The sequence below is a fragment of the Nyctereutes procyonoides genome, unplaced genomic scaffold (assembly GCF_905146905.1).
Source record: "Nyctereutes procyonoides isolate TBG_1078 unplaced genomic scaffold, NYPRO_anot_genome, whole genome shotgun sequence".
NCBI lineage: Eukaryota > Metazoa > Chordata > Mammalia > Carnivora > Canidae > Nyctereutes > Nyctereutes procyonoides.
In genome coordinates, this window is record NW_026575139.1 from 33982958 (window position 1) to 34001454 (window position 18497).

The 18497-nt window shown below is 45.1% G+C and overlaps 1 protein-coding gene across 1 annotated transcript in view; it reads right to left on the reverse strand.

Annotated features, from left to right (window-relative positions):
- The window catches only part of SYNE2 (spectrin repeat containing nuclear envelope protein 2), a 316861-nt gene that overhangs the window by 11248 nt on the left and 287116 nt on the right, over positions 1-18497 (reverse strand). Inside the window, 7 exon segments of the mRNA XM_055303886.1 lie at positions 477-759; positions 1922-2116; positions 3202-3339; positions 4772-4954; positions 5305-5455; positions 5969-6156; positions 10503-10665. Coding sequence (XP_055159861.1) covers positions 477-759; positions 1922-2116; positions 3202-3339; positions 4772-4954; positions 5305-5455; positions 5969-6156; positions 10503-10665 — 1301 coding nt within the window.

Below are 18497 nucleotides of genomic sequence, written 5' to 3' on the forward strand. Positions count from 1 at the left end.
TATTAAGTTAAAACATAGAAACATTGTCAGCGGGAGAAGAAAAGTAACTACCCTTTATCTGTTTTATTAGAAAGCTTGAAAAAGCCAAAAGGATTTTTTTTCCAGCCAACTCTTGACTGTCTGAAGCAGTAGCGGGAGTGGGTAATGTCCACAGAAAGAACGGAGACGATCTACCGATACTCTAAGAAACTAAATTGAAAAGTTCACTGATGAGCCTCCCAAACAGCCAGCGCCATCAGGGAATAGCCTTCCTGTTCCAAGGTGAATTTCATTTTGTTTTCCCTTTCATTCTGCCTGTGATAGGGGTGAGCCACTCTCAGGTAAGTCAAAGTGGGCAGGATAGAACACAAGAAGCCACAGAGGTCTGGTCAGCCATGAGCTGGACTCTGGGCCATCCAGAGGTGGCCGTCTTGCTAAGGTGCTAAAAACATAACCTTGGGTCACCCTCAAGGGCTCTGGAGACCTGAGGCCATTACCTGACAGCGCGCTGTAGTATGGGCCTTCCTCGTCATCTTCGTGAGAGGAGGAGCCCCCTACGTCCCCTGTGTGATCCCATTCCAGAGGGATGGAGTCCACGCTGACAGGGGTCTCGCAGCCAGACCGCTCAGGCCCCGGCGCCGGGGGCACCAGGTGACAAAGGGACTGGGGAGACGAGGGCTCCTCACTCTCTCTCCTTTTACGCCAGGAGTCAGCCTGGATTTCTCTGGGGTCCTCCATGTCCGTTTCATTCTCTGAGGCCTCTTTTTCTTCTTCCAATCCCTAAAAGCAGGGATGTCTGGTTTTCAGAATGAACCAGATTATAGGCTGCTGTGGGTGTGAGGAGCGCTGGGAGTCTGTCTGTCTGTTTAGCTGTGCCTGAAAATGGCTGCCATTGGCATTTCTGCGGCAGCTTTAGAAAAGAATCGGGTTCCCAGGGCCTATTTGTGTTTGTTCTAATTTGGACTCTCTGGCGTGAGGCCTAGAATCTGTATTTTTCCTAGGAAAAATCTGAAGTTTGGTGATCTGAGGTAAGCAACGTTTATACAGAGAATAAGAAAGGGCGGCTAAAGTTTCATTGGCAGTTAATGGCAGGTTTACACCAACAAGCAGATCATTTAAATTAAAAAAAAAATGTAAAGGCCATTAAGAGGGTTCTTTCTTTCTTATCCTCAATCTTATTGTTCAGGATATAGAACCTTAGTCTCCCTATGTTGTAATGCCTCAGTCTAAGAAAAAGGACTATAAACTGCTATGTTTAGGAATGAGGGAATTATACCCTAATTTTTAAGGCTAGGTCTGATGAACAAATAACTATCAAGTTAGCCAGTTGGGGACCCAGAACTGGAGAAAGCGGCCAGTTGTGTTGGTCAATAGGGTCATCATTAAAGCTTCTGGCGCACGAAGGCAACGAACGTTGAATAATAGCCTGAACTCCACCTGAACTTCCTAAAAGGTCCCTCTGTCAAGGGAAACTTTGCAGCTGCCTTGGAAAACTGGTGCTTTTGACCCTTCAAAGGTGAGAACAGAGCACCAGAAAGGCACAAATGTTAAAAGCTTCCAGACACTAGCAGAAAAAGTTACTTCTATAAGCAAAACGAGAACACATACCACCGTATCCTAAGGATACAGACACGTCGGGAAAGCCCCGTACAGAGAACACATGGATAACAGGTAAGAGGATCAAGGAGTTGCGGAAGTGCCATCATTCCAGTGGGGGTGGGAGCCTCTAAGTAAGTAGGACTCCCTACTTACTATTCTCCCTACTCTATTCCTTACGGGAATAGAGCCAAAATGAAACTAAAAATCCTCCCCTGCCCCCCTTTTAACCATAAAATACATCATAGCTGACTGTTCCATAGATCTCTCATTCTTTACAAATTTGGTCAAGTGTCAAGTCTCAGTAGCCCGGAGGCCCTCGGAGCGAGGGTGGCGCTCCACTTACCGGAGTGTGGGAGGTCAGCCTGCGGTGGAACCGGGAGACCCGGCCAAAGACCTCCTGGCAATACCGGTGCAGCTCCTCCAGCTCGTCCTCGATCAGCACGGCATCCAGGGGCTCGCTCTTCTGTATCAGCTGCTCCCCAAAAACGATGAGCTGATCAATCTTGTTGGTGTTTAATGTAATTTCTTGTTGGAAACCCTGTTTAGAACATGAGAAAGAAAGGATTGCAAAGGAGGAAAGTTTCCCCGAGGATCCAGTGTTGGTCTCTTTTAACAGGGCCATAGAGCGAGCATCCAAACGTCACTGCTACCTTGCTCCTGAACCTAGCACTCTAGCTTTGTCAATTTTTAACAAAGCGACAATAAAGATTTCATAATTTAAAATGACTGCTTGTTATTTTTTCCCCTCTCCTTTCTGGGCATGAACTTCTTCAATCAAGATAATTCTAAAAGTGTGGCAGGGATAGGCATTTACTGTTATTGGGTGTGAGGGAGAAAACTTGTCTTATTGATGCTTGGTGGAAACAGAAAATTTCCCATAATAAGCCACCCACAGGCATTTGCTTTTGCTGACACAATAATCATCTCATTGGTGCCATTATATCAGGGAAGGCAAACTTCTATTTTTCAATTGCTTGTAAAAGCCAAGGAGGGAATTATAGTGAAATTAAAGTGAAATACAGATATTTGGGAGAGCAGAAGAGATCTGTTCTTAGCTCCACTAAAAAAATTTTTTTTAAATAAATTTATTTATTTGAGAGAAAGAGTGAGTGAATGAGAGAAAGAGAGAGGGCATAAGCAGGAAGAGGAGAGGGAGAAGCAGACTCCCTGCTGAGCAGAGAGCTTGATGAAGGGCTTGATTCCAGGACCCTGTGATTGTGACCTGAGCTGAAGCAGATGCTTAACTAACTGAGCACCCAGGTACCCCAACTGGTCCCCCTCTTGATATAGATTTTCTTCTTGTCACATGCTACATGTTGCACTCAGACTCCAAGAGCTAGGGAAAGAGCATCTTATGAAATTGTTTCTGTTTGGAACCTAGAGAGCATTCTTCCCGTGGTTGATTATAAATGAAAAAGAATAAAGAGTCTTGTTCTGAATGACCCCTTGACTAAGGAATAGTATCCTCGCTCATGATAACCCCGCAGGACACACGTGGGTAGAGCTGGCTGCTTTTAACAATTCTGGAATCTGCTCTTAGGGTATCAGGTAAAGTTTGTACTTGGCCAGCTCTCCTGGGCAAAGGTGCATTCTTCTGAGAGGAGCCAATGAAAAAGGCCTTACGTTCAGCTGGCGCATCTTGTCATCAGCATCACTCTCTGAGAAGTGCTCCACGTTGGTCAGCTGCAGGTCCATCTCTGTGAGCCACACCAGAATGCTCTCCCTGGTCCCCTCGAATTCTTCCCTTTGGTTGGTGAAATGCTGCGAAAAGGTGGAAAATATGTTTGTTTTAATGGCACAAGACAGTTCAGGTAGACAGCAATGTTATTTCTGACCGAGAGGAAAGGGTACCCCAGGAGGCCCACAGGGCATTGGGCGGTCAGTGTGGGGTCAGGAGCCTGGCTCCTGGTCCTGGCTGTGTGATAACAAACAAGCCACCCCCCCAACTTCTCTGAGTCTTCATGTCTTCACTGGCAAATCAGGGTGTGGGATGTTGACTATGATGTCACAGGTCCTTTCAGCATTTGAAATTCTATAATTCTCTAAGTCAGTGATTCCCCAACCTGCCCTCAAAGTCCCCCTCAAAGTCCTGGCCAGGCACCTTGGGGTGTTTTTACCTTGTTAGCCTTCTGTGGAAGCTGTTGCTTGACCAGAAGATTTAGTTTCAAGATGGAAAAGTACTGATCTCAGGGTGAAGCCTGGCCTAATGCCCCATTTGCCTTCCGTGAACTAATCCTGAATGTGCTCCCTCCAAGAAAGAAGACCTAGATTTATCGCCTCCAATTAAGGATGTCTCTTGGGTTACCACCTCACAGATGGGCAGCTGATTCTCAGACAAACAGTATTCAGTGCCAAATGAAGGTCTACCCTGGTCATAGTCTAATCAGCAGGAGATCAAGAAATTAATGCAGCTGTCTTTTCAGTTGTCTGAAAAGCTAGCCTATTTTTTTCCTCAGGGGTAAATAAATAAATAAATAAATAAATAAATAAATTCAGATTCTCATCATCTTAGAAGGATTTCAAGAGTGTTCTGCTCTGAGGACAGAAGCGGGGATTGAAATTACTTCCTGCAGTCACAAACCACCCTGGTCCTGTCAGTTTACACCTAGACCTACAAAGGTTAACATATCATGTCTCCTGCATTACGGAAATCTTAGGTGAATGTCTATATTCAAAAATCAAACCAGCCTTTAAGGTTAAGTCAACGTGCTCTGAAATTTGGAGAATAATCATGGTCTCCAAGCTCACAATGCAGAGGGGGCTCTGTCTACATCTCTTAGAACCAGCGGGACACACAAAAACAGGCAGATGGGCAAGGTGGGCCTCGTTCCAGGCTCGAAGGCCCCTGTGCCTGACCTGGTGATGGCAGTGGGCTCGACTCTGGATAGTCTGTGAGCCAACGTGCAAACTTTTAGGGTTTACAGAAGTCGGAAAAAGATGTGCTCAGTACCACAGGCCCTGCCTAACAAGCCTATTCTTGGGCAAACGACCTCTTAAAAAACACAAAACAAAGCAAAACAAACCATGAACACTGGCAGCTTTGGCTTAGACCAAAGGGAAGGCCTGCTGGAAGAATGTTAAGATACCTTAGGCCTGAACTGAAATCTACCCATTGCTTTGCTACAAGCCTGGTATCGCCTATCGCTTCTCCCTGACGGCCTACGGGTAAGGCGGGTGACGGAGAGAAGGTTACTCTGAGTCTCCGCAGGACAGCCGTGACCCGCTTCTGGAGGTTGTCCCAGCGCTGGTTGCCCTCGTGCACCATGTGCTTCAGCTTGCTGGCCGTGTCGGTGCGGTTCTCCCGGGCCAGCCGCCGGTACTGCTTGTTGATGAGCTCCAGCTGCGTGAGCCTCTCGTGGATCTGCCGCTGGAAGGCCTGCGGCGCACAGGGGAGCACACAGGAGGGCGTCAGGGCCAAGGCCGGCATGCCCCCTCCCCGGCCGCGGGCGGCCTGCTTCGAGAGGTTGATCCCCGGGCCAAAATGACAACAGAGCCCACCTCGCCTGCTCTGATGCTAAAGGACAGGCTCTCGAGTTCACTGCATGCCGCTGGGCATGACTCGGTCTTGTCTGGCAAAGCCGTCTGGGCAGCTGCTGGCAGGTGGCGGACTGGGCGACCCCGGCCAGGGGTGGGGAAAGCCAGCCACCAAGAGGAAGCCATTTGGGCTGCCTTGGAGCCCAACTAGAGGCTTGGTTATCAGGAACACCGGGCTAGAGGGGGCTTTACCTCAAACCTCTTCAGCTCTTCTTTGGCATTTGTATACAACACCTCCGAGGAATTCGGGTAGGCTGCTGTCCTCTCCGCTGACTTGAGCCAGTCCTCAAAACGGGAGTAATCATCTAGAAATTTCTGCCACAGGCGCCATGTCTCCTCAATTCTGACAGGAGGTAAGCATCTCAATATAAGCCATCCATTTCAACTGTGAGCTTTCCTCTTTTTTCCCTCTCTTGACTGGTCTCACTCCCAACAACCCTTGCACTGGCACTGTTTGCTGGGGGTGGGGTGGGGGGGAGGGCCCTGATACCCTTCCTTCTATGAAATAACCAGAATATCCCCTTCTTGATCAGAATACCTTCCTCCTGAAACTGTCCCTCAAAGTTCCTGCTTCATATGGGTTAACTGGTAGGAGACAGGGCTTTCCTCTACTGCTTTGTGACTAGGGACACAGAAGCACAGTGGCTGGCCATGGTTATACCTCAAGACACAGAACTGCTAGGGATAGCTGTTACCCCAATTATATTTTTCTTGAATAATTCATTTCATGAGCATGGTCACACCTACTGAGGCTTCTCTGCCCATAGCCTTAAGTGAAGTGAATAGAGCACACAGTTCCTGGTACAGAGATGTGGCTGACCGTGTGTACAACATCTAGGGGCCACTCAATTCTTACTTCATTCGTCGTTCCATTGACATGGCACAGATATTCCTCCAGCGTCGGTCCAAGCTTCTGGTGGTCTGCTGAATGGAGTCACATTCAGTCTCATTGGCACAGGCATCGGAGTCATGCAGGAGGACATCACAGATGTTAAACACAGACTCTACTCCCGCACTGTGTTGTTCGATGTCTCGCTGCAGGTCCTACAGTTGTAATAGAGTAAGGAGCACTTTGAGGTAGAGGTGGTGGTGGTGGTGATGGTAGTGGTGGTGGTGATGTGTGTGGGGGGGAATGACTGGCACCGGAGGATCTATCTCCATGCCCACCTTTCTTGTGGTCCAGGGGCATATCCACCTCAGGATCAGCAACAATGACTGTGTCTCTCTCACCTCTGTGCAACCTTGTGCTGTAGCACCTGACACAAAACCTAAACACTGGCAACAACTGGGACTTGTTTGTTGAACTGCCTAGAAGGGGTGGGAAGGCAGGAGCATCCTCTCCTGAGAGCCCACTCCCCATACTCTGGGGAGGTGTGGGACCCACTCCATACCAACTGAATGCAAGGGTCTCCCATTCAGACATGGCTTCTGGGAGGTCTTCCTTGAGAGTCTCTTCAGCAGGACCTAAAACTTCAGGAAAGAAATGAGCTCTGTGGGAGCCTGGGTGGCTCAGTCAGTTGAATGTCTGCCTTCAGCTCAGGGCATGATCCTGGAGTTCTGGGATCAAGTCTTGCTTTGGGCTCCCTGCTCAGCCAGAGTCTGCTTCTCCCTCTGCCCTCACCCCACTCATGTTCTCTCTCTCACACTCTCTCTGTGTCTCTCAAATAAATAAATAAAATATATTTTTAAAATGAGCTCTATGATAATTTATGAAAAACCATCAACATTTTGGTTTAAAAAAAATTAAAAATTTTCAAAATTTCCAAAACAAACTTTAAAAGTACTGCAGAATGACCTACTGATTTTGAAGTATGCATTGGTTACTTTGCAAAATATAAAGTAGTGAACACATTTAAAAATGCAAACCAAAAAACAAAAAACAAAAATAAAAATAAAAATGCAAACCATTTAAGTGCTAAATGAGTGACATTTTATGAACTGAAACCATCTCACCCCTAGTTCTCATTGAGGCAGGAACACACACAATAATTAGATTTCAAGAACTGTTCAAGTGCAATTTGAAGAATGGGACTTAATAAACAACATAAAACAATGTAAAAGACTTTTACCAATAGTTCTGGAAATGCGCTCCCGTTTGTTTTGTGTTTCTGTTCCTGAGCAGGTGACAAAGAGCTCTGAAGTTGGGAAAGAACTGTGTTGGGGTGTGAGGTGGGGGGAATGATGATGAGAAGGATCTACAATGGGAGAAGCTGGGGAGAACTCACCCAGGAAAGAGGAGAATACAAAAGGAAGCAGAAAAATAAGATAAAGGGAGAAAAGAAGAAAGCTAGGTTGAGGCGGGAGGGGGGGGGCGGAAATTACATGGGGTGGGCCCAGGGTGGGGAGGGGCAGAAGGTGGCTCCAGATCGGCTCTTCGGGAGGGGCTTGGGCTGACCAGCCAGTGGAGCAGAGTGGTCTTGGTTTATGGAGACTGGCATGAAGCTGAGCTGACCTGCTGGGAAGGGGGTTATTGGTAATTACAGGATGAGGGTAACTAAGAGCACTCTTGCCCCACATCACCATATGGCATCCACACAAAGATTGAATGCAAGTGGTTCATGGTTTAAAAGTGTTAAAAGGCTGTTACCATTTCCTTTGCATTTTGAAGATGATATATGCCACAAAAATAACAATATAACCCTTACTACATAAGGAGTTCTACATAAGAGAAACAAAAAGGACTCTGATAAGGTTTGAGTTCTTCTCTCAGGGGCTCCCAGGAACATAATGAGGATCTGGGAAGCATGGTTCCTATCACTTTTGGGGACTGGGGGCTTTTGCAGAAGGCACTACTAGATGATCCTAGGCTTTTAGGCCTTATTTCTGTAAACAATCATGTAACTTATCATATTTAACTAGTGATAGAAACACAAGTAAGTTGGTTTTGTTTTGTTTTGTTTTTTAAATGGCCCATACATATTTCTTTTGTGTGACACATTTGTTTTTTGTGGTTTTGATGGAGCGTTTAAGGTCTGGTCCTGGTATAAAAAAAAAAACATTAATACAAAAATACTGAAAGTTTCCTCAGCACATCCATGGTAGGCAGAATATTGGCCACCCAAAGATGTCCATGTCCTTGGCCCCAGAACCTGTGAATACTATGGGGTACATCCCAACAGAGAATTAAAGTTGCCAATCAGCTGATGATCTTAACATCTTGGATTATCGTGGTGGGCCCAGTGTGATCCCAGGGGTCCTTAAAAGTGGTGGGGAGGCACCTGGGTGGCTCAGTCGGTTAAGTGTCTGACTCTTGGTTTTGGCTCAGGTGATGGTCTTGGGGTCCTAGGATTAAGCCCTGAGTTGGGCTCTGCTGAGTCTGCTTGAGATTTCTCTTCCCCTCTTCCTTTGCCCCTTGTTCTGCTTGCACTCTCTTTCTCTAAAATAAAGTAAAATCTTGGGATGCCTGGGTGGCTCAGCAGTTGAGCACCTGCCTTCGGCCCATGGCGTGATCCTGGAGTGCCAGCAGATCGAGTCCCACGTCGGGCTCCCTGCAGGGAGCCTGCTTCTCCCTTTGCCTGTTTCTCTGCCTCTCTCTCCCTCTCTCTCTCTGTGTCTCTCATGAATAAATAAAATCTTTAAAAAAATAAAAAAGTAAAAAAAACCAATAAAGACTTTTACTTTATTTAAAAAAAATTTAAGATTTTTTTAAATCTTAAAAAAAAAAAAAGTGGCAGAGGGGCATAGATGAGTCAAAGGGAGAAGGGACCATGAAAGAAAAGCACAGACAGATGCAATGTTGCTGGCTCTGCACATGGAGGAAATGGCCATGAGCCAAGCAATATGGGCAGCCTCCTGGCCAAATTTCTGACCTCCAGAACTCCAGTGAGATAATAAATTTGAGTTACATTGCTAAATTTGCAGTAATTTATTAAAGCAATCATAGAAAACTCATAGAACATCTAACTTCTTTACAGTAATGATATTCCTGAATGCCAACTCCTTAATTTGCTTTGGATTATGACAAGATAAGAATTCCATGACAGTGATTCTGAGTACTATGAAGAGGGAAGCTTCAAATCAACCTGAGCAAAATTATGGGCCACTTCAATACAGGACCAAAACAAGGCCAAGAGGATGGCAGCTACTCCAAACTGTACCCTTTGGGGAATACACATTCTGCAATTTAATGATGTTTTGGCACACCTCAGTTTTATAAAATGTTAACACACATTATTGGCCTCTACCAAATTTAGGCTAAGTGCCCAAGCCAGTATTTTTACTTCATAGCATCGCTAAATCATATTAAGTTGAAAGTCAGAGAATAGGCATCCTTTACAAACTATAATAGTAATAGATTGAATAAAGATCAAAGTCAAGAGGAGTATCAAATACTTGGCCTTATTTTATGGTAGCATGAGATATTACTTATTACCATTAAAAGCATTAACTTGAACTCAGGGGAATTTGTCATTAATTTATCATTACCTCTTGCCCTTGAATCTGTGAGAAAGTTCCAGCACCCAATTCTTTTTCTACAAGCAGCTGTTACATGTGGGTGAATCTTCTTGGTGTGCTGACAGACAGCAAACACCAAGGGTTTGGAAGTAACGTGAAAACAGAAACAAGTCTGAGAACCTGATGACAACAATACTGCTTATATGGTCAAAAGAGAATCTGCTCAAAGGTCTAAGAAAAAACCCATGAAGGTGAACAAAAGCTACAGAAAGCCTACTATAAACTTAATTTTAAAAATAAAGACAAGTTTCAGGCACCATATAGGAGAATGAACATGTGAATATAAGCTGATGGGAGGGCAGGAAAGTAGATTTAATTAGTTGGTGACATGAATGAGCACCCACCAGATTAATGTGATAATGACACTGGCAGGACTCAGTGGTTTCACACTGTATAGTTTCCAGGGTCAGCTCAGAGGGTGCCTAAACTGATGAGAGAAATGCACAGAATACTGCAAGAGGGGCTTCCTAAGCCACTGGCCTAAGCATCTTCCTTATTATATCTTGTTTTTTTTTTTTTTTTTGGGGGGGGGAGCTCTATCAGATGATCTGTTGTCCAATGAAAACTTTCCTTGGTTAGAAAATTTACTTTTCTTTCAATTCATTGCCTTCTAAAACCATATTAACAAAACGAAACAAAGATCCAAGTTAAAAAAAAAATAACTAAGCAAAACACCTTATTTACCACTAAGACTAAGAGCTATCTCTCAAACATTATTCAAAGTATTTCACAAAGAGGTGTGTGAATGTGGTGGAAGATGGGCAAACAAGAGATGGAGTCTCACACATACAAGAACACAGACAGGTGGTCAGTTTTCTCTGGGAAAAAAAATATAGTGAAATGTGATTATGCTAAAAGACAGAGCCAATGCGGGGAAGGTTTGAGTTCGAAGAGATCATAGACACCTATAGTCTTATAAAAGCTTCTTTCCTCACCTGCTGCTCAGCAAGCCTCTTCTGGATCTCTTGATCGTCACAGACGTCATAGACGACGGGCTTAGAAAGCTCTGACTCGATTCGAGCCAACCAGGTACGAAGGTTGCTCATGTTTTTGTCTAACTGCTGAATAAAAGCAAAGGTCTCCTTCAGCTTCTTCACCCTAAACATATTTGCAGGAGAAAAAGAGGTAAAAAAAAAAAAAAAAAGCCCAACGTTTAGTGGTGACAAGAAATGTGCTAACAAAGGTGTCATAAAGGTAAAAAGCAACTTTCGTTTGTTAATGATTTTATAGCAGGAACAGCTCTCACATCACAGATAGGGAGTTTTCACAGAATACGTGACACTTTACAAAATTGCTGGTCTGGTTGATTTTCAAATGGACTAAGAGTTAATCCACTCATGCAAATATGAAGTCCTATCCTTCCCAGAGTGGGATCCCCTCAGACCCAGTATATCTTTCTAAGGCTCCAGAGGAAAGAGATGCTATCTCATTCTCTCTAGGTTAAAATAAGCACCCTTGGGACACCTGGGTAGCTCAGTCAGTTAAGTGTCTGACTCTTGATTTTTGGCTCAGGTCATGATCTCAGGGTTGTGGAGCTCAGGGTTGGTCCCGAGCTCCATATTGGGATCTGAGCTGAGTGTGGAACCCGCTTAAGATTTTCTCCCTCTCCCACTTCTTCACCCTCTTGCACCTACACTTCCCTCTAAAAATAATATTAAGGGTGTCTGGGTGGCTCAGTTGATTGAGGGTCCAACTTTTGGTTTTGTCTGAGGTCTTGATCCTGGTTGTGGGACTGAACCTTCTGTCAGGCTCTGCCTTCACTGTGGAGTCTGCTTGAGATTCTCTGCCTCTGCTCCTCCCCCCCGGCTTGTGTGCACACTGTCTAAAATAAATAAAATCTTTAATAAATATAAGGGGCGCCTGGGTGGCTCACTTGGTTAAGCATCTGCCTTTGGCTCAGGTCATGGTCCCAGGGTCCTGGGATTGAGCTCTGCATTGGGCTCCCTGCTCATGCTTCTCTCTCTCACTTTCTTTCAAGTAAATAAATCAAATCTTTAAAAAAAAACAAAAAACAAAAAACATAACCACACTTATTTAATAAACCAACTGGATTTCTGTCCAGTTTCTTTCTTGGCTATACTCGAGATTGCAGCAGCCAGGGATTTTCCCTGATGGTTTAAAGATGTTAACATGCCTGGCTCATTTGGTGTTATCTGGCTTATGCTGCTTCTCATGGGACCTTCCTCTTGAGCAAGCACAAAACATGAGCTAAAGCCCACCATGGCCAGTCTAAGGGGTTGAAGGAACCTTACACATACACTCAGCCCATTATAGGGCTGCTGTATCAGCCAAAAGGGGAGCAGGGAGTGTGATGAGAAATAGGGCAAATATAACCTACAAACATAGTCCTAAATCATCTGCCTCCTACTCAGTATGGGGCAGACTTGAATGAACATACACTGCATCAGTATATTTGGTGAGCTCACCGGTGTATCAACATACTGTCAAGGGGAAATGACACAGCTGCTGGGAAAATAATTTTTACGTAGATCCTGAAAAAAAGATCCTTCTATAAACTGCTTTCATGGAAGTCTTAAAGTGAGTGAGGGCTTGTTCTGGTAATCTGTGTGTGTGTGTGTGTTTTTTAAAGATTTATTTATTTATTTTAGAGAGAGGGAGTGTGAGAAAATGAGAGAGCATGTGAGTGGGGGGAGGGGCAGAGGGAAAGAATCTTCAAGCAGACTCCCTGCTGAGCATGGAGCTCAACACAGGGCTCTATCTCACGACTCATGAGATCATGACCTGAGCTGAAACCAAGGGTTGGATGCTTAACTGACAGCCACCCAGGAGCACTTATCTGTGGGAATCTTTGTGAATCCCAGAGACTTGAATAGCTACAATGCAAAGTTCCCACCTATGGATACTCATGTTACAAGGTGCTGTCAGAACTCCATCCTGCAGCACTAGAAAGAGAAGGTGAGGCACTGGCTCCAACTTGCCAGAAACACGCTACATTCCCTGCTACCGTCATCTCTTCCTGGACTGCCTGTGAACAGCTCCCTAACACCCTCCTTGCCAACCCCCTACCCAGCCAGCTGTGGTTCTGTGGCCAACATGCATATTCTAGATGTTAAGTCTGATACATTTATGCTCAAATGCTATCATGATTGTCATCCTACCCCAACATACCAGTTAAGCACCTTGACCTTTTCAGGTCATCAATGTTCAGTGGCCTCTCTGCCTCCATCCCGGCACTCTGCAAAGTGGCTCCCCTTCCCGTCTCTTGGAGCTTCTACCACTGCTCACCAAAGACACTGGGGGGCCCCTTGCCCACATGCTTCCGCAGAACCTGGGGCCTCCTGCCCTGTGTTGTATCTCATTGCTCATTTACCGTGCACCCATCATGACCATGTCTGCACTAGTCAGGGTGCACAGGGCTTGCTACCTCTGCGTGCACAGCACCTCCCACTCTGCCTGGTGGGCAGAGGTATTGACAAACATTTTTTGTATGAATAAATGTGTACAAGCACTTCCACTACATGCTATTATTTAAGTAGACCACAGAATTGTGTGTGTTTTAGTTTTTAATCTTTACTTCTTTTTTATTTTTTCCATCCTACCATCAACCAAGTCAACCCCGGAGACTGACTTTTAACTGCAGCTCTATCAGCAGCTAGTTTTATGATTTAGGGAAAAATCCTTTTACTTCAGCTGTTACTTCCTTTTACTTTACTTTATCCTCAGCTTTAGTTAGGCTTCTGAGATCCCTCAAGCTTCAGGGAGATGGTAATACCTGGGTGAAAATAAGGCCAGAGTTCTGGAGTGAACAGACCTGGCTCTAAGTTCCATTGCACCACTGATGAGCTCTGTATCCCTGCAAGGAGCCTAACTTTCCTGATTTCCAGTTTCCTTGTTACCTGCAAAATTGTCCATCTTACAGGTACTTTTGAGATGGAAACAAAAGGATGTATGTGAAGTCTTTGGTGTCGAGTAAGTACTCAGTATAATACTAGCTCTTATTACTGCCAACTGGAATTCTATGATGCTACAATAACACCTCATTCATAAGGCACTGAACCTTACCAAAGTCTTTTCATAAATATTTATTCTCAGCTCTGCCATGAGGTGGGCAGGCTGAGGAGGAGGCCATGGAGTCTGATAGTAAAGAGCACAGTCTTTGCAGTCAGGGCCTAGGTTTGAATTCTGACTCTATTTAAGCTCATTGGAAAAACAGTAGTTATCCCTTCCTTCCTTGGGTGGCTGAGAGGGTTGAATGAGATATAAACACATGAAATGTATTTGGCATAATGCCTAACAGAGATAAATGTCCAGAAACCATGATCGAGATGATTTTCACGGTGGTAAGTTTTTCCACATTACAATCTTACTGCAAATACCACAAGGAGTTCCCTTCAAAGCCACAAGATGATTTATCAAAAAGGAAGTAACAGAATCTGGAGCCAGGCCTAGAAACCTACATCCTGCCTTTGTTCCTGTGGTTTTACAGGTACACCTTCCTCACCCCAATATCTTGTCACCCTGACTGCCTAGGGACCAGAAAGAACACACTAGACAATGCCACAGGAGCCGGGAACCCCAGGCCCTATGGGACAAGGCATCTTCCATGGAGTTAGCAAGAGGTTGCCCTTCTGGAAGGCTCTGACAGGAGAAGTAGCCCAGCCCTGAGAGCTTCCTAGAAATGGGGAGAGGGGCTCAAGTTCAGTGGCCCCTACATAGCTCTCCACTTCCCCCTCTATCAGGTACCTGACCCTACTCCAACCTAAGAATCCCAGTCTATTTTAAAAAGAAAGGGCCAAAATGCCCCTTAAATTGTTTTAAATGACAGAAGCTAACAAGAGACAACAGAACCTGGGTGCAAACACAGAGATGTAGTGATCATGAATCCTGTTAATCCCAGGGTGTAGTGTACAATAAGCTGAGGGAGGGAGTATGGAGCAGGTGGAGGAATAATTTACTTGGCTTCCCCAGGACTATGCTATTCCAGGCCAGTGGTGTCCAAAATGGAGGTTTACGACAATCCAGTGGAGTATGGGAATAAAATGTTAGACTTTCTACTGTTATGCCTTTCTTTTTAAATGTCCACATTGGGTATGCTTTCTAATTCACAAACTTTATTACTATATGAAACACCTATAGAACATGTTGAAATTTACCTGTGCCAGGCCCATGGTGCTTTATATGTTAGCCACTCATTTAATCCTCCCAGCAATGCTATGAGATCAGTACTATTAGCATCTCCACTTGAGAGATGAGGTTAACTGTAGCACAGGGATTAAATGCCCCAGTCACATGATCATTAAATGGCAGAGGCAGGATTCCAACCTGGACACTCTGGTTCGGAGCTGCTGTTCTTAAGCCCTTTCTTCATGGCAACTCATCTAAACCTGTACACGCAAATGTGCACACATTAGCACGTTAGCTAATATCAGGAATATCAGGCACAGGACAGTTTTTGTTGCTGTTAGGGAACATGATCAGAAGTCTAGACTTGTGGCTCCAGGATACACTTGGAGGTAGAAGCCCATCCACCAAGTGCTATACTTTGGGGACCCACATTTGCCCCTCCATAATTTCTTTCAATATGCATTTAACATGTGCTTGGTCTTGGATCCTCTACAGATTCCCAAGATTCAAGAGATAACTAAAAAATAGGTCTTATTCCCACAGAGCTCATGATCTAATTTAGATCAAATTTTGACATTATAACACAATTTAGAGGTGCTCAATAAGCATCTTTTGAATGAGTAAATGATGTTCACTTATATCTTCAAACTTGTCTTTTTTATAAAAGACATGGCTATGTTATATATTAGAGGAAAGAGGTAAAGCCAGAGCCATTTTGTCACAAAACAATCTGCTGCCACATTACAAGCCATATATGCTCCTATATACCTTGGGGTTCCATATAGAGCAAGTGAAATACTGACAAACAAGCAAACAAATTACACATACACTTAGGGCAAATTAAAGAGGAAGGGAAGGTAGGAGGAAAAGAAAAGAAAAGGTTGCCAGAAGAAGCTACAAAAGATTCATCTAATCAGGATTTAACTAACCTCTAGGTCCCAAACTCTGACAGAAGGCGTAATATCCAAAACTGCATGGTGATTTAAAAATTTTTTTTCAGACAATCACAACTTACTCTAGGAACCATCAGATATACTGTGCTGTTTGTATTGTTCTATTCTGTACAGATACTGTAATCTAATTATCACCTTTCCCAGGTCAGGAAGTATGTGTCATTTGCCAACCCAGGCAACCAACCCCCATGTTAGGCCTTGTTAATATCGCTCCTGGAAAAATTTAAATCTTGAGTTAATGTTGGGAGACAAGGAAACCCATTCAGCATCCAGCCTGCTGGCACATGGAAGCAACCGCAATATTGCATTACATCAACCACCGAGGCGATTTGTTTATGTAGCTCCCCATCTCTGCACTTGCCCATATTTTACCCAGGTGCACTCAACAACATTGCTCATACATATATTTCAGTAAGTCCTATTTCTCCAGGAAAAAAATAAGTGTGACTTCCTGAGTTGAATTCCAATTCTGAGGATTGGAAAAACAACATTAGGTGCAAAGGGGAAGTTTTTCACCTGTGTGGATCAGTGGAAGACTTGGATAGAACTAAAACATTTTATAGGAAACCAAACAAAAATAAGAATTTTGGCTAAGAATAGCTACGAATTAGAGGATCTTTTGCAGGGATTATGGGTAGAAACACAGAAAATAAGGTGAATAAAGTTTTATTTTAATAGTGATAGATCAGAATCTCTTATGAATCTATGTTATGAATCCCGCTCTACCTCCCAAACAAAATCAAGTCCAGTTAATATCAATCTATGTATCAGATCTAAGTCTTACAATGTGTGATGAATTTGGCATTAAAAGCCTCCATTTCTATGGAATAGTTTACATTTCGCTCCTATTCTCTACATGCTAAAGGGTCTACAGTTAAAATGTGAGGACCCTAGGTCACCATAAACTTTTAAAAAATCCCATGCCAACGTAGACAGCATAACTTAAAAAAAAAATATTAGGGAAAACTGAGATGGTCGAAGTATCTGAATTCGTGCCGAAACAAACAGATACTGAAGCCTGTGGGGCAGCTGTCACTTGCTAAAAACATTGTACAGATTCTGTACAACTGCATCTTTGTTAAACGACTGAACAGCTTTATAGTAAGATCATTAATTACTCCAAAATCCTGAAGCCCTGATTTGGAGGCATGGACACTACAAGACATGTGAGCTGATCGCCTCTTTGAAGCACTTCTGTCACAGGAGGACTTCCATTTTCCCTGCACAGCGTCATCCCCCCTCTCTCCCCTGCTTGTCAAAGGCTGACTGCAGACACCACGGGCGGGCGGGCGGGCGAGCTGACCCTGGGAGAGAGCACCCATCCCCCGCCCCCATGGCTGAGCACACGCGCACACACACATGCACACACGCACACACTCCACAGCCACATCTCCTGGGTCACTCCTATTGTAACCAAAACGAGGGAGGCGGAGAGCGAGACACACAGGGCCCGCAGCAGCCCCTCGGCCATATGCTGAGCTGCGGGCTGGAGGGGCACTTACTGTGGAGGAGCATAAACCATTCCTCGGGGTTAGCGGCAGCTCCAGGTTCCGGGCGGCACCTCCACCTCCCGGGCCCGGGCAGCCCCTCCCCCGGCGGCGGGCGGCTCCATCCCCATCCCCATCCCCATCCCCCGGCGCAGCATCCTCCTCGCCACGGAGCAGCGCCCCCAGGAAGGAGCCGACCTGCTCCCCTGCTCCCCGCTCACTGCCTGCTTTAATCTCCGTTTTCTCTCTTCCAATAAACAAATATCTCCAGCTCCTTCCTCTCTCTCTCTCTTGCGCACACGCACGCGCGCGCGCGCGAGCGCGCACACACACACACACACACACACACACACACACACACACACACACACAGTCTTTGTTCTGACGCGCTACAGCCGGGGGAAGAAAGTCACAGTGTTATCTTGGCGATGGTTTATTTATGAAGTGCTGTAAACCGAGGGAAGAAACAGATATGGGGCACAGAAAGGAGGATTTCTGTCCTCTTCAAATCAAATTTCTGTTTCAGGTTTGAAAAAAAAAAATGGTGAAATTGGAAGCAGCCCCTTCCCCTCCTGCCGCTCCCGGTCCAATAAGAATACCTTCCTCAGGTGGGGTTTCTGCCCTTTTTAGCCCCGTGCATCCTCATTTAGGTAAGGAGAGTTCTTCTGAGTCTGTTCCTCTGCTTTTTGCAAAAAAAAAAATTTGATCTTATAGTCCAAATGGAGTTCAAGACTTTGCCGAGGAAGAAATTTTGCAATTTTCCTTGTCAGCTCCTCCCAGGGCTTACCATAACATCTCTGAAAATTCCTCCATCTCCCTAACCTCGGTTTCTCTAGGGGATCCCAAGTGGCTGATTACTAGAGCACCCTTGGTTTGAGTCCAGCCCCTTTTAGGCTCACTCTCAGCCTGATTTTAAGACTGGATGATATCAATCATTTCTCATGGGCCCCTAAAGCCCAACACTTAGTAATTATTACATCCCCACCTTGAAGGACAGAGAGCACATTCTAGACCAGTGAAATCAGGACTGCAGACTTGGAAACTGTTCTCCCTAAATGCAACATCTAACTTGTGTTCACATGCTTAGCTGTCCCTGGGACCTGCTAAATATGATCCCCCAAAGCCAAGTACACTGGACCTGCTGGTGCTGCCGGAAGCCACCAACCCCCTGAACGCACTGATGACTGCAGTCTCCTTGAGGAAACCTCTTAACCCCCAGGAAAGCATTTCTGCAGGGCCTAGGAGCAGCAGCCCCCTGCTCCAGAGGTGGAATGATCAAGCTGATGGGAAGGAAAACGGAAGCGGGGAGGCTGACCTTATATCTGGCTCTCCCTGCGCTAAAATCTCTAAATCCTCCTAGTCCTACTGGATCAGGCCACAGCAAGCCAACTCTATGACTAGCACC